Source organism: Ursus americanus, chromosome 35 (genome assembly GCF_024610735.1).
Source record: "Ursus americanus isolate L20-20 chromosome 35, mUrsAme1.1.p, whole genome shotgun sequence".
Lineage (NCBI taxonomy): Eukaryota > Metazoa > Chordata > Mammalia > Carnivora > Ursidae > Ursus > Ursus americanus.
In genome coordinates, this window is record NC_142161.1 from 18,174,594 (window position 1) to 18,190,389 (window position 15,796).

Consider the following 15,796-nt stretch of genomic DNA (forward strand, 5'->3'; position numbering starts at 1 on the left):
GGTAGTAAGGAGGGCACATATTGCATGGTGCACTGGGTGTTATACACAACTAATGAATCATCGAGCCTTACATCGAAAACTGGGGATGTACTGTATGGTGACTAACATAATATAATAAAAAATCATTATTAATAAAAAAAAAATAAACCTCATTGAGTATATTTAAAAAAAAAAAGATTATTTTTAGAGAGAGAGCATGTGTGAGTGGGGGAGGGGCAAAGGAGAAGGAAAGAGAGAGACTCCCAAGCCGTCTCCACACTGAGTAGGGAGTCTGACTCAGGACTTGATCCCAGGACCCCAAGATCATGGCCTGAGTGGAAACCGAGAGTCAGACGTTTAATAGAGTGAGCCACACAGGGACCCCTGAGTATAGTTTTTTAATAGCTGCTTTAAGGACCTTGTATGATCACTCTTTTTTTTTTTTTTAAGATTTATTTATTTGTTAGAGAGAAAGCCCACGAGCGTGGGGTTGGGGGCGGCAGAGGGAGTGTGAGAGAGAGAATCCCAAGCAGACTCCCGACTGAGTGCAGGGTCTGATGGGCTCAGCCTCACAACCCTGAGCTCTTGATCTGAGCTGAAATCAAGAGTCGGATGCTTAACTAACCGAACCACCTAGGTGCCCCAAGACCTTGTATGATCATTCTAACATCAGGGTCATCTTGAGAATGGCCTCTGTTGATTGTCTCTTCCCTTCAAACTGGGTCACCTTTTCTTGTTATACAGAGTGATTTGGATTGTGTCCTAGACATTATGGGGATTCTGGATTTTACTCTATTTCTTTGAAGAGTGTTGGTTTTGTTTTATAAAATGTTAAGTTGATCCAACTCAAAGTTAGATTTTTTTTCTCTCTAGACAGCAATCCAAATATCAGTTCAGGTTTTAGCCTCAGCTGAAAATGCCTTAAGCTTGCTTCACATAGTTGTGGTTCACAGGTCAGCCATTGACTTGGGCAAAAATCTCAGAATCTTAAGCTCACTTCTTTGGCTCTCCTAGGCTCTGTCCTTTGGTTTTTCAAGCCACAATATCTATGAGCTTTGACTGCTCCATGCTGCAGCTTGACTGTGGTCTGCCTTCAGGCTAACCTATAAAAAATGGAAAACTCACCCCATAATGGTACCTTCTTCCAAGTTCCCACCCTTTTACCAGATCTGTCTATTTTTGTTCATGCTTCAGAGCCTTCCGGTAGTTATTTTATTTTGTTTTATTATTTTTTAATTTTTAATGTTTTTCCAGTTTTATTGACCTATAATCGGTAAATATCACTGTATAAGTTTAAGGTGTACAGCATAATGATTTGCCTTACGTATATATTGTGAAATGATTACCACAATAAGTTTAGTTAATGTCCATCATCTCACATAGGTACCAAAAAATATATATATATATTTTCCTTGTGATGAGAATTCTTAGGATCTCTCTGAACAACTTTCCTGTGTGTCATACAGTGGTGTTAGCTATAGTCATCCTGCCATACATTATATCCTTAGTACTTATTTATCTTATAACTGGAAATTTGTATCTTTTGACCTGGAAATTTGTATCTTTTGACCATCTTCATTTAGTTCTCCCTCTCCCTACTCTGGTAACCACAAATCTGATCTCTGTTTCTAGAGTTTGTTTTTTGTTTTTGTAGATTCCGTATGTAAGTGAGATCATACAATATTTGTGTTTCTCTGCCTAACTTAGTATAATGTCATGAAGGTTCATCCATGTTGTCACAAATGGCAGGATTTCCTCCTTTTTTTATGGCCGAATAATACTGCATTGTGTATATATAGCACATTTTCTTTATTCATTCATCCACTTATAGCTCTTAGATTGTTTCCATATCTCGACTATTGTAAATAACGCTGTAGTAAACATGAGGGTGCAGGTAGCTCTATGAGATCATGTTTTTGTTTCCTTTGGATAAATACCCAGAAGTGGAATTGCTAGATCATATGATAGTTCTACTTTTAATTTTTTGAGGTATCGCTGTACTTTTTTCTATAGTAGCTATGCTTCAGGTACTTTTTTTTTTTTTTTTTTTTGATAAATTGTTAGGAGTAATTATATGTGAGAGACTCAGTGTGTTATGAACTCACTCTGCCATACTGGAAATGGAACCTGGTATCTGTGTTATTTTCTAAGTCTAACTAAAAATTCAAAATTGTAAGCTTCTAAATGAATGTCTTCATAGGCGAGTATGTATCCATTTTTTAAAAAGTATCTCCAAATAATGTACCTGATCTATTTAGGATAACACAGGGAGGGGTTGCCTGTGTGAACTCTGATTTTAATGAAATTGGATAATTGTATAGGCACAGCAAAGGAATTTCAGGGACTACTAAACTTTATTGAATGAGTGGGGCTACATGACCCTTGAGGCTCTAGCTTGAATTGGAGTAATACTGAGAAATATACTTAGTTATTAGCCCTGTTCCCAACAGAGTAAAATTACAAAAATATTCTACATTTGCCCTTGGTATATTGCTGTCCCTTTTAAATAGTCACTGAACAGGTTTCCAGGTTGGTTCTTTTATTTTGTGTTACAATTAGCTAATTGGTATAAGGAATGAGGAGACCTAGGTTTTTATCTTATTGCTATTAACTTTTTGTACAATCTTGAGCATTTCATTTTGCCCGTCACTGCTTTCTCAGCTCTAAAATACGGATTTCCATAAAACCGATTACAGTACTCCAAATTAATACCCCCCATTTTCTATTATGTTGAATTATCAGGATTCATGAAGTGTTCTGTTTTCTAATAATTGTGTGTTAAGATTTTTCATAATTTTTAAATATTTTAATTAAAGAAACATGTTAAAAGATGACAACTAAAATAACTAAATTTCTGAGGAATATGGATGCTGTAGTTATCTGAGATTTTCTGTAATTTAGTCCTATTAGGCATATATTGTAAATTTCAGATATTTGGCATAAATTTTAAGATTTTTTATTGACTTAAGATGAGTAAGCAAAATAATTTTAATGGTTCTGTAATTCTAAGGAATCATTTGTTTTTGCACTGTTAAATGCTTTGAGGGGGAGAAAAACTTTCTTGCCTTACATAGTCAGAAAAAATATCCTATATCTTGTCTTTTTCCTTTGTATTTTATTACAGACATTTTTATTGCTTTGAGGGTTTGTTAACAAGTATAGACCTACTTTCTTCAATTACTGTAATTAATGTTTTATTCTCATTATTTTTAGCTGCAGATTCAGTCTTCTTATAGACCAATACAGGTTTTAATTATCTTTTCTTTCAAAGTTCTGTGTGAAGTATTAATGATTATTAAAGGTTAATATACAGATTTGTCTACCGTATTAGGATAAGACTGATTCTGCTTCAGGGCAGTTTGTACATGAAATTTGATTAGTGTGCAGTGCCATGCATCTGTTCATCTGGTTTAGGTAAAATGCATGGTTGGGTTAGGTAAAATGGGTTAGGTAGAATGAATGGTTTAGGTAAAAAAGCATTTAGACTGGCAATGAAGAAATATGGTTTCTTTCTTAAAAAAAAAAAATAGAGTACTTGGCTGGCTCAGTGGTAATGTGTGTGACTCTTGATCTTGGGGTTGTGAGTTTGAGACCCACGTTGGATGTAGAGATTACTTAAAAATAAAATCTTAAAAAAAAAAAGAAATCTGGTTTCCAGTCTTCACTTTTTTATCTTTTTGTGGGATTTTTGAAACTTATTTCATATCTTTGGACCTCAGTCCTTTTGTATACTGAGAGAGACAAACTAAGTGATTTGTGTAATCTGTTTAGCTGAGTAACATAAAATGTAGCCAGGTAGTAATGTTTGAGATTTGCTTCATAATTTTTAATGTGGTTGGTAGACCAAATAACATAATATGTAGTGTTAGTGAAACCAAAGACTATTTACAGCAGTTTTTTCTTAACTCAATTGATGAACACACCTTTTTTCAGTTTTTGAAAACTTACTGGGAGATTTCCTATTCCAGGTCAACTACAATTTACTTGAATTGGTGGATATTGGCACCAGTAAGCTGTGATAAGTTATGCAATGCTTAGAGTAGCCACCAAAAAATCTATTTAAAGAGATACATTCAAAAACAGTATAGATCAGATAAATCAAAATGGAATTCTGAAAACTGTCCAAGTAACCCATAGGAAAGCAGGAAGAAAAAAAAAAGAAAGAAAAATGAAGACAGGGAACAAATAGAAAACAAAAAAAGGGCAGACTTGAACCCTAACGTATTAATTATAGTAAATGTCAATTCTCTAATATCAGTAGCTAAAAAACAGATTGGCAGGACAGATTAAAAAACAAATCATGACTCAACTATTTTTACAGAAGTCATTCAAATATAATAGTTTAGGTAGATAGGTTGAATGTAAAAGGATGGGAAAAGATACACTATGTAAACATTAATCCAAAGAAAGCAAGAGTGGCTATTATTACTATCGGATAGAGTCAACTTAAGAGCAAAGAAAATAATGATCAAAAGAATCAAGAAAACATAGCAAACCTAAATGTGTGTACAACAAGCCACAGAGCTACAAAGTATGTGAAGCAGAAAGTTATAGAACTGAAAGGAGAAACATAAATGCAGCTGTAGTCGAAGACTTCAGCACCTCTCTGAACAGTTGATAGAAAACTAGACAGATGGTTCAGCAAGGATCGAGATAAATTTGAATGAGACCAGTCAGTATTATATTTTAATATGGTTTATAAACAAAAAGTTTAATTTATTCTACAGTTACTTTGGGGTTTTTACACTGTGCCAGTTATTATGTTTAGTGCTTTTTATTAATCATTCTAACACTCTTAGGAGTGTTATTCCCATTTTACAGAAGAAGAAACATAAACAAAGATAATGTAGTAAAATCTTGTCTATTACATCCCAGAATTTAAATGTTAATATTTGCTTCAGGTGTGCGTGTGTGTATGTATGTGAGAGAGAGAATGTGTAAATAAAGCATAAAAAGAAAAAAAAATAGGGATGCCTGGGTGGCTCAGTTGATTAAGCGTCTGTCTTTGGCTCAGGTCATGATTTCAGGGTCTTGGGATCGAGTGTCGCGTTGGGCTTCTTGCTCAGCAGGGAGTCTGCTCTCCCTTTGCTTGCTTCTCCCCCAGCTTATGAGCACTCTCTCTCTCTCTCTCCCTCCCTCCCTGACAAATAAATAAATAAAAATCTTAAAAAAAAAAAAGGAAAAATGGCACACTGTATATGTTAGTTGAAGTCTATTCTATTTTCTTCTTTCCCAGAGTTGACTACTCATGAGTTTAGTGTGTGTAAACTTAGATCCGTATATGATTAAAAAAAAATATATATATATATATATATTATTTTTCTGTTTAATCAAGTTTTTAAATCAACATTATGTTCTTGAGTTCTTTCCATTTTAATGTAAAATTTATTACCTTAATTGCCATATAGTAATTCTGTATATAAATATACCACAATGTATTTATCCACTGTCCTTTGATGAGCATTTAGGGTGTTTCCAGTGTTTCACTATTACTAACGGTGCTGTAGTTAACACCCCTTGCATATATGTTCTTTAGAGATGAGTCTGAGAAATGAAATGCTGAGTGATAGGATAAGCATATTTTTTAGTTTACTAGATACTGCCACATTGTCCTCAAGAGTGGCTGTGCATGAAATATTTGAGAGTAGTTATTTCTTCAGTACTTGATGCAAAACTTTTTTGAATATCTCCTCAGCGATACGAGTTAAGATTTTTATCTTATTTTTATATGTAGTTCTTTGATTAGTGAGCTTGAGTATCTTTATTGGTAATTTGTATTATCTGTATTTATTTACTGTAAATTGCCTGACCCATTTTATTTCTTGCTTAATAGGAATTCTTTTTGTCTGAAGATTTTATTCATTTATTAGAGAGAGAGAAAGAGAATGTGGCATGAGGGGCAGAGGGAGAGGGATAAGCAGACTCCTTGCTGAATGCAGAGTCGGATGTGGGGCTTGAGCTCACGACCCTGAGATCACGACCTGAGCTAAAACCAAGAGTCCGATGCTCAACTGAATGTGCTGTCCAGGTGCCCCAATAGGAATTCTTAGTGTATTTTGGATATTAATTTTGTCTTTTACAGGTATTTTTTCAGTTTGTTATTATGCGTGTTATTGTTATATGTAAGTTTCAAATTTTGTTGTAGGTAAGTTAATCCATGTTTTTTTTTTTTAATGGAATTTTTGTTTTGCTTAAGACCTGTTCCTAGATCAAAATGATATTCTGTTTTCTTCTAAAAACTAAAAATTTTGTTTAAAGTTTTAGATCTGGATTTTATTTCTGTTTTAGTGTATAGTGTGAGGAGTTCTTTTTTTTTTTTTCCATTAAATAGACAGTTATTTTGATACTATATATTGGTTCATCAGTTTGAAATACCACTTTATCTTAAATTAAATGTCCATATTTGCATACATCTCTTTCTTTTTCTTTTTTTTTTTTTTTAAAGATTTTATTTATTTATTCGACAGAGATGGAGACAGCCAGCGAGAGAGGGAACACAAGCAGGGGGAGTGGGAGAGGAAGAAGCAGGCTTATAGCAGAGGAGCCTGATGTGGGGCTCGATCCCATAACGCCGGGATCCACCCTGAGCTAAAGGCAGATGCTTAACCGCTGTGCCACCCAGGCACCCCTGCATACATCTCTTTCTTAGACATTCTCTCTATACCATTGGTCTTTTTATTCCAGACTCCTAACATATCCGTATTAATGCTGCTTTCATCTACTTTCTGGAAAGTTTGCTTTTGCATTCCATTTAAATTCCTTAATAATTAGAGTAAACTATTTCATCATGTTGTGAATGAAGATATTTATTGTACTTGATTGTTAGCCAGTATTAAACCTAAAAAAATTCTAATTCTTTATCCATCTTTATAATTCTCTTTTGTTTCTTTTATGTGATAGAATCCAAAATTTTTAAGATAGGTACTTGGGGAGCTATTACAGTCCAAGATTTGTTTTGGCCAGTGGAGGGCACCATGGGTATATGATTTATAAAATAGCAAGCTTGTAGCAAAAAAAAAAAAATAATAATAATAATTTTGTATTTCTGAGGTTGCTTATATCGTGCGGATATATTTTAGAAGCAAAATAATAATATAGTATGGTATCTTGAGACTTGATTAAGAAAGAGTTGGGAAGTTTTCAGGCTTTAGCATTTTATCCCCTAGCCCAACTCTGCCATTTAATTAATCCCATGTTTGAAGTAGAAAAGGAAAACTTATTTTAGATCTCAGTGGTTGGTATGGCCTTTCCTTTCATTGGGCTAATAATTCAGACCCATTGAGACAGCTCTGAGCTAAGATTCTGAAAGAGGGAGGAAATGAGCCTGAGACTCTCCATCCAGATCTTTCTCTCCTGATTCACATCCCTTGGCCCTTGGGAGCTCATTAAATATAATTCTCTCCATTAACTCTGGTTGATGCTGAGTGGTTTCCTTGGCTTTGTGTGGGAGAGGTGTGTCAGTACGGTCCCATGTGGCTGAGTCAGATGAGGAATGACCTATCCAACCTTGTGCGGAGTTCACATTATGAACCACTGCTTAGAACAGTCATGGAAGGCAGTTCACAGCTGTTTTTCCATATCTATGTGGATAAGAAAGAGTCACATAGTTCACTCCCTTTGACTTTCCTCGTATTTTTGGAGTCGGGTGTATGCATACCTGATCTGTCAAAAGGGTGTATGCATCACCTGTCAGAGATGAGATAGACTACCTCTATTTTTTCAAGAATGATGAGTTCTACAAGGACCCAGGAATGACAATTTTGTCATCATAAGTGACCCTTGGGGACAGCGAAGGTGGCTGTGGAAGTACCCGAGTCAGAGTCTGTGCCCAGGTTTCTGTCTGTCCAGGTGTCCTTAATCTGAGCACCGTGAACCTGCTGTGCATCTGTTGAGTAAGAGATCTTCCCCTTTAGTTTTGGAGGGGTGCTAAATTCCAGAATATTGAAGCTACTGAAAATTCGATCATTGATGACCTCCGAATGATGGCTGCTTTGGTGACTATTTCTTTTGTCATTGTCTGTTCTGCTGAATTTCCTGATATGCTTACAACATATTCCTTTTTTTCTTTCTTTGCTAGTAGCTATCTTCTCAGTATTGTTTTTGATATGTTGATAGGTTTATTTCCTTCATTGAAATGAAAATCCCAAGTCCAGAGTAGCATGTTATACTTGTGTTTACTACAAAAGTAAAGTTACTGCCTTTAGTAAGTAAATAGTTTTCCTCAAATTCTTTACTATTGTCTACCAAGAATATGGGTCAGTTTTTTAGGAGGCAAGAGAAATGTCTATGTTCAATATATTAAACTTAAATAAACTTGATTTATTTTTATACTAATGAAAATATTTTACAAACTTGTTTTCTAGGCCAGCCATATCTTGATCCAGCTCTTCCTCCTCAAAGGCAAGACAGATTTTATTCTAATTCTGGCAGACTTTCTGGGCCAGCAGAACTCAGAAGTTTTAATATGCCGTCTTTGGATAAAGTGGGTAAGAAATACTTTGTGTATGTGTATGTTTTTTAATAATGGTGGCACTCTAAAGAACTCGAAACTGAGAAAAAGGACTAATAACTGATAACTCTGGTAGCTCTTAACGCCAAAATCTTTCCTGAAAACTTTCTAGTTTTATGTTTCTTGTTACATTGTATGTATCTGTGGCACGTGCATATGTGTTAATGGTTGGTTTGGGCATTATTGTAATGGGTTTTCTATATTTAGCTATGATGGCAGATTTTACTCTGTTCCATGATTAATTTTTTAAATTTTTCCAGTCCACTTACGTATATCCTATTTAGTAATCAGGGAAGTTAAGCTAATGTGAATGGACATGAGAAAATCCACCAGAAAAATAATTTGGGTGCATGCTTTGTTGCTGCTTTAATCAAGTATCTTATTTAAACATTACATACTCGGATAGGTTTAACTAACCTCTATTGAGCAGCCAGCTGTCTGTCAGGCACTCTTTTCTTTAAACCACCTCATGGCAACCCACTGAAGTTGGGAAATATATATATCCAGTGTGTCAGTTAGAAGCCTATAACATTAAAAAGATTAAAAGTAAGTAGAAACTTAAAATAAGTTTATGGGTAAAAGATTTCTTCAGGACCCAGTATATATTTGCGTAGGGGTGGGCATTATCTGGTTGAAATATTTTTATTTTAGAAAATCAATCTTTTTTGAATAATAAGCAAAGATGGAGATCTATGGCCTGGATTACTTATAATTAATTATAATTAAATAAATTCCTTCCAGCCTTTGGATTTTGAAATTGTTTTCCCCAATTAATTGAAGCTTAATGGAGTGAAAGTATATATGTGATTGAATATCTATTTTTAAACTAATGCTATTTAAAATTTTTTACATGTTCTTTTTTGTTGTTATTGAACAATATCCAATAAATCAGATAGTTTTTAAGTGTCTACTGTTTAGAAGGTGCCCTACATGACATGGGAGAGAATATAATTATAATAAGGTATAGTTCTGCCTGTAAGAAGCTAATAATTAAATGTGGAGAAAGAAATATATATCTTTAATTAATACTGATCAGAATAGTTAAGTTCCATTAGAAAATATACTGTGTTCACAGAAAGAACTGTCATCTAGTCGTGGGATCAGGGAGAACTCCATGAAGGAAGTGGCATTGGAGCTACTTTTGAGGGAATTTGAAAAATTGGTTGAGAGGTGAGGGTCTGTGCCAATGATGATGATCAGTAAAAGCAAAGAAAAGAGACAACACAAGTCATTGACGAATAATGGCTCTAAAGCTGAGATAGTAATCACTTGACAAAGTCTTACAAGGTATAGATGAATTAATGTGTGCTGAAGTATTTTGTATATAGCAGAGTTCTTTATAAATGTAATATTATTATTGGTTTGTCAGTATATGTTACATGGCGGAGAGCGGTCAGAGATCTGATTGAGACACACTGACTAGCACTGGTGCTTATAAACATTTATTGATTGAAAGTGATTTATTTTACCTTCACGATGAACTTATGAAATAGACACTATTATCCTCATTTTATAGATGAAGAAATCAAGGCTCAGAAAGGTGCCCAGTACCTCAGGTAGGAAGTGTCAGAGGCAGGACTTGAACCCGTGCTTGTCTGACTCCAGAGCTGTGGTTTTGATCCCTATTCATTATTGAAATGAGAGGGTAATGGGTTATCCTTTGATGTACTAAATGTCTATAGAAAGCTTACCATGTGACAGGCATTCTGGTAGTTGCTGTATTTCAGTGGCGAATAGGAGCTCAGCATTCCTTGTAGCTTGAGGCCTAGTAAAGATCTATATGCAATTGTACTACATAGTGACAAAAGTAATGAGTACAAAATATTAGGGAACCATATGGGGCACTCACCAAGATGAGGTATTGGGGTTTTGAGTGTGGGATAGTCAGAATTTTCCTGGAGCACGTATAAGCTAAGAATTAAAGGTCCAGAATTAGTTGGACTAAAACGGTGGGAATAATGTTCTAGGAGAAGAGAATAGCATCTTTAAAGATGAAGACTTAAGAAGTCCTAATAAATTATGGCTGCAACATGGAGTTGAGTCAGGAAATATTGAAACACGCAGTGAAGAGGTTAAGTGCATAGAGTTCTCAGGGCCTTGCAAACTTGTTCAAAGTTTGGACCTTGTTCACAGGGTAATGGGAACACATTAAATAATATAATCAGATCTGCATTTTAGAGAAATTACTGTGGTTGCATCATGGTGAATAGATTGGAGGTAGCAGTCAAGACTGGAGGCAGGGTAATTTCTAAGGAGTCTGTGACAGGAATCTACATGAGTGAGGGTGGTAATTTAGCAGAGGGGATACATAGATGTGAGCAGACATTGAAAAAGAGAATTGGGAGGATTTAGGATTGAAAGCATGTGGGAGTATGAGGGAAGAAGGAGTCTTGGCTGATGCCTAGGTTCCTGGATGTGGCATCTGGGCCATTCGTCGTTCTGAGACAAAGAACAAGGAGCAGCAGCAAATTTGACAGGAAAGATTATAAGTTACATTTTGAGCTTACAAAATTAGCAGCACCTGTGATACACGTGCATGAATATTCAAAGAGGCAGTTCAAGCTTTGAAGCCCTAGTAGGAGAAATAACTGAATTACATATCTGGAAGTCATCAGTTAGTATACATCAAATTAAAGCCGTAGGAGCGGATGGGATTTCTCAAAGAGAGAATGAAAGGAGAATAGGGCCGAGGTGGAACTCCGTGGAGACCATCATTTAAGGATGGTCAGAGGTAGTGGAGCCCACCAAAGAGACTGAGAAGGAGCGGTTAGCAAGGAAAGATAGAGAAGGGACCATCACAAAAACTGAAGACTGAGAGAATTTAAAGAGGGAGAGAATGGTAAGCAATAGTGAGAAATAATATAAAATAAGGACAAAACATGTCTTTTAATTTAGCAAAAAAAAATTTTTTTTGATGTTGGGGAAAATAATTTAGGTGGAGTACTGGATGTTGCAAATAGATTGCAGTGAAACGAGGACAAAATGAGAGGAATTCCGAACAAAATATATAGAACAATTATTGATTACAGAAGAGAGGGGTAGCTGTAGGGGAATTTTCTTTTTCTGTCTCATTTTTAAATAGTAGTTGGGAGAGACTTGCTGATAGAATGGGTCTAGCAGAAAGGGAGGAGGAAGGCAACAGAGAGAGGAAGATTTCTGAGGAAGCTACAGGGGAGGGATTCTGAGCACAGAACCAGGGTCATAGATCATCTAGGAGGATCCTTTTCCATGGTAATAAGAGGAAAGGTCATAGGAATATATAGTTGCTGATACATTTATTTGTTTGATTACAAAAAAGTTAAGGGAGTTTCTAAGTGACTGGTGTAGTAGGTTTGAGGAGAATGGATAAAATTGCTGAGGAGAAATGTGGTTTGGAAGATGCAGAAAGGTTAGTCGTTAAGCAGCTGCAAGTATGGCTGGAAATCCATCAGCTTGGAGTGGGCCCTGGCTATACAAATCTGTGATTTATTTTACCTGCAGAAGTGTTAAGTGGCTTGTGTATAGGCAAGAGTGGAAGTGGAGAGTTGGATTAATGTAGGGCTAGAATGTTGTCAGGCACATGTGGAAATGTGGCCATTGGGTAGGAATATCGATGACTGGATGCAGTGATGGACTTTGAATTCCAGTTAATTAGGGGAGGAAATGAAGAGAGGAGGAAACTGAAGAAAATGAAGAGAGACCAGAGGACTGGAAGCTTCAGTGACAAGAACAGGTGTAGTGAGAATAACTAAATGAGAAGGCTAGGCGAGCATAGGTAGTTGTGGTTAGAGAGAGGGTTGTTTGAATTTACCTTCTCGTGGACTGAGCAGTTCTTGGTGATAACAAAGTCCAGGAACATTTATTTTGAACAGTAGCTAAATTCAGATGCTAGTCTTTGTTACCTGATGGAGGAATTAGGAAAGTAGGATGGAAGGAGGAAAAGGAGGAGGGAAGAAGGGAGGGAGGGCGAAAAGGAAGGAAAGAAGGAAAAGGGAGAGGGATGGCACCTTCTAGAAGTCTCCTAATGATGTTGTTAGAGCAGGGTTGCCTAGGAACAAGCCACAGAAATCAGTGCCACGTGCCTTTGCAGAACTTTCAGTGACCTAAAGCTGATCTTGTGGCCACAATGCAGGATGCTGGTATCAGGCTGGTTTATATGCTAGCAGGGGGAACGGGGAAATATCAACAATCCTTTGTGATGGGGAGATATTCTAGGAATGGAGTGATCAGTCACGTATTTTTCATGGTTTAACTTTTATGTTTAGATGGGCCAGTGTCTTCAGAAATGGAATCCAGTAGAAATGATAGCAAAGACGACCTTGGTGTAAGTATTGAAGGTGGAATTTTATCCATGTATTTAGGAGCTTTCCAGTCTCTTGGTTTGCTAAGAATAGAGATTTTGTTAGCAATCTAGTTCTTGATATAAAGCTGCTTCTCCCATTTTGACAAATATATATACTTTCTGCATAGCATTATAGCTGTCTCTTTTCTGGATTGTACATTATGGTGATAAAGTACAACTTACAGACTAGAGGCTTGAGATCGTTTACTGAAGTTAAATAAGAATTTGGGTTTTCCCCCTTGAAGTTTTATTTGAATGTTTTGAAGTATATTTTTGTTACTATGTTTACAATTTTTGCTTTTGGTCCCTTTATGTTGAAAATATAAACATAACATCTTTTTTTCAGTACACCTTTGATAAAGGAATGTATGTTTTGGTAGTCTTGGACTATTCTTGTGTTTTATCTTTCGCCAGAGTATTACTTTGTTTTGGTTAAAGCCGTTTTCTTTTGAGTTAATATTTGTGATCGCAAAAATCCGTCTGATGTAGAAAACGGAGTCTTTCTCAGGAGACTATGAAGACTGTCATAGACTGCTTTCTGCCCAGGTGCTTTCTTCTAAACCTAAGATGTTTAGGAAGATTATTGCAAATTTTGATGTTGTTCTCGTGACCGTCGTATGTTAATTTGTTATAGAATTTAAATGTGCCTGATTCATCTCTCCTTGCTGAAAGTGAAGCAACGGGCCCTGGCTTTGTTCCTCCACCTCTTGCTGCAATCAGGGGTCCATTGTTTCCAATGGATGCAAGGGGCCCGTTCCTGAGAAGAGGGCCTCCTTTTCCTCCGCCTCCTCCAGGAGGCATGTATGGAGCTCCCCGAGATTATTTTCCACCAAGGGATTTCGCTGGTCCACCACCTCCTCCATTTGCAAGTATGTGTTTTTTTTTTTTTTTTTTAAACTTACTGTGTGTTTTATAGAGTAAATCAAAGATCTAATTCTACTTCTTATTCATACAGTAAGTTTTTCTCACTGTAAGTATACTATTACTCTTCCAAATTGGGAAGGCAGCCAGCCATTAGTAGACTGCAGTGAGGCTCCCACATGATTCATTCTAATGATGTGGAATTATTTCTGTATTTTAGTAATCAGGAAAATCTTTGGCTTTTTGCAGCAGTCTTACATTAAGACCAAAATTATTTATATCTTATTTGATTAGAAACTGGTTACTGCATCAAATTGTAAAAATAATTACAGCTTATCTTTTAGCATTAAAATTACCAGCTAAAGTATTTTTAAAAGTTTTTTTCATAAGTAGTTCCTATATATTCCTACTTATTTAAAACCTAAAATATGTTTATCATGTTTAGACTGATTATTGAATTTATTGAAATTCTTTCATAACCTCACATAAGAAAGAAATTTTTTGCTTTTATATCTATACATTTCCATTTAGAACTATAGGTTTCTGTAGAATAAATACATAGTTAAGCAGACACTAGGTGGAAGGTTAGTATATGCCTGATGTGGTATTTCTTCCCTCATTTCTCCTCTATTTTAAGGTTTAAGGTAAATTAACATGAATTTTGGAGAATTTCAGGATAGTCTTTAGTGTAACTGTAAATGTTTTAGGATAATATAGAATTAGAATTGGGAATTACTGACCAGAATTTTAAGTCTGGTGAAAATTATATGACATGAAAACTTTTAAGAAAGTTTCATGTCTTTGAAATAATTGTTTTTAAAAAGTGTTAAGATGTTAGGTTTTCATAGGATGAAAATTGTGTCTAAAATTAATGATGTTCCCTTTAATCACGTGCAGTTGAAGAGAATATGTTTTTTCTTAATGTTGTAAAAATTCATTGGTTAGATCAAGTAATTATTCTGGTGTCAACTTTTGAATATGAAGATAGGTATTGTAAGTCATAAGCTAATTGTTTATTAGAACTGCAGTACAGGTACTTAAAGCTAAAAAATGTCTTTTACCAATCTCTTTGAACAGTGAGAAATGTCTATTCACCGAGAGGTTTTCCTCATTACCTTCCCCCAAGAGCTGGATTTTTTCCCCCACCCCCACATCCTGAAAGTAGAAATGAGTTCCCATCAGGGTTGATTCTACCTTCAAATGAGCCTACTACTGAACATCCAGAACCACAGCGAGAAACTTGATGATCTTTCCGATCTCTCTTCGAAAGTAATTTTGACTTCTCATTTTCAGTTTAAGTAACTGCTGTTACTTAACTAATTACACTTTTGCTCAAATTGAAGCTTGATGGAATTATAATTCTCAGGATAGTATTTTGTAAATAAAGATGATTTAAATATGAATCTTATGAGTAAATTATTTCCATTTTATTTTATTCTAGATAGTATAATTATTTTAATTTGATTAACAAATCCACTATCACATAAACAATAATGGGAGTTTTATATATGTAATCTCGCAGTTGGGGATGTTTTAAACTCCAAAGGCTGTGTCTTTTTGCCAAGAACTGTATTTACTATGGTTGTAGACAAATGTGAAAGTAACTTTATGCTTAATTAAATAAATTTTAATTGACTTAAAGACTTGTTTGGTATTGATAATAATAATAAAATCAGCTAGTTTTCCATAAATATACTCCATTAGGTGTTTTTTACTTTTCTCAATAGCTTCAAGGCTCAAAACTAATGCTTAATATGGATTTTTCCCATCCAGTTATCTTACCAAGAATGTGCCCTCTTTCTTGCAAGTAGACAGGAATGACCGAAAGCAACAAATTAATACACTTAAATCAACATTGATTATATTTTAATTGATTTATACTTCAAAGAAAACCAGGATGTTGTTTGAATGGTAATTTTTCAGAGTTTGGATCTTAGTTCATTAGCTAGCTTCTTGTACAGTTTTCTTTCTGGCTTGCTTTTCTCTGAATTTGCAAGATATTTACAGTTTTTAGTGGGGAATGTTGAAATTTACTGTAGGAATATTGTATTTGGACTCAATATCTTTAGAATGTTTCCTTAACCTTCTTAACCTGTTTCCTCAGGTTTGTATTCCATTATTACTAG

At 35.3% G+C, this 15,796-nt stretch overlaps 1 protein-coding gene across 11 annotated transcripts in view; it reads left to right on the forward strand.

The window, feature by feature from the left end:
- MIA2 (MIA SH3 domain ER export factor 2) overlaps window positions 1–15,311 on the forward strand; it is an 81,006-nt gene extending 65,695 nt beyond the window's left edge. For all 11 annotated transcript variants that reach the window (XM_045799521.2, XM_045799541.2, XM_045799530.2 and 8 more), the window contains 4 exons: window positions 8,343–8,465; window positions 12,733–12,791; window positions 13,444–13,678; window positions 14,748–15,311. In XM_045799521.2, coding sequence (XP_045655477.2) covers window positions 8,343–8,465; window positions 12,733–12,791; window positions 13,444–13,678; window positions 14,748–14,914 — 584 coding nt within the window. In that variant the 3' untranslated portion in view covers window positions 14,915–15,311. The remainder of the gene's footprint in view (window positions 1–8,342; window positions 8,466–12,732; window positions 12,792–13,443; window positions 13,679–14,747) is intronic.
- The last annotated feature ends 485 nt before the right edge of the window (window positions 15,312–15,796 follow it).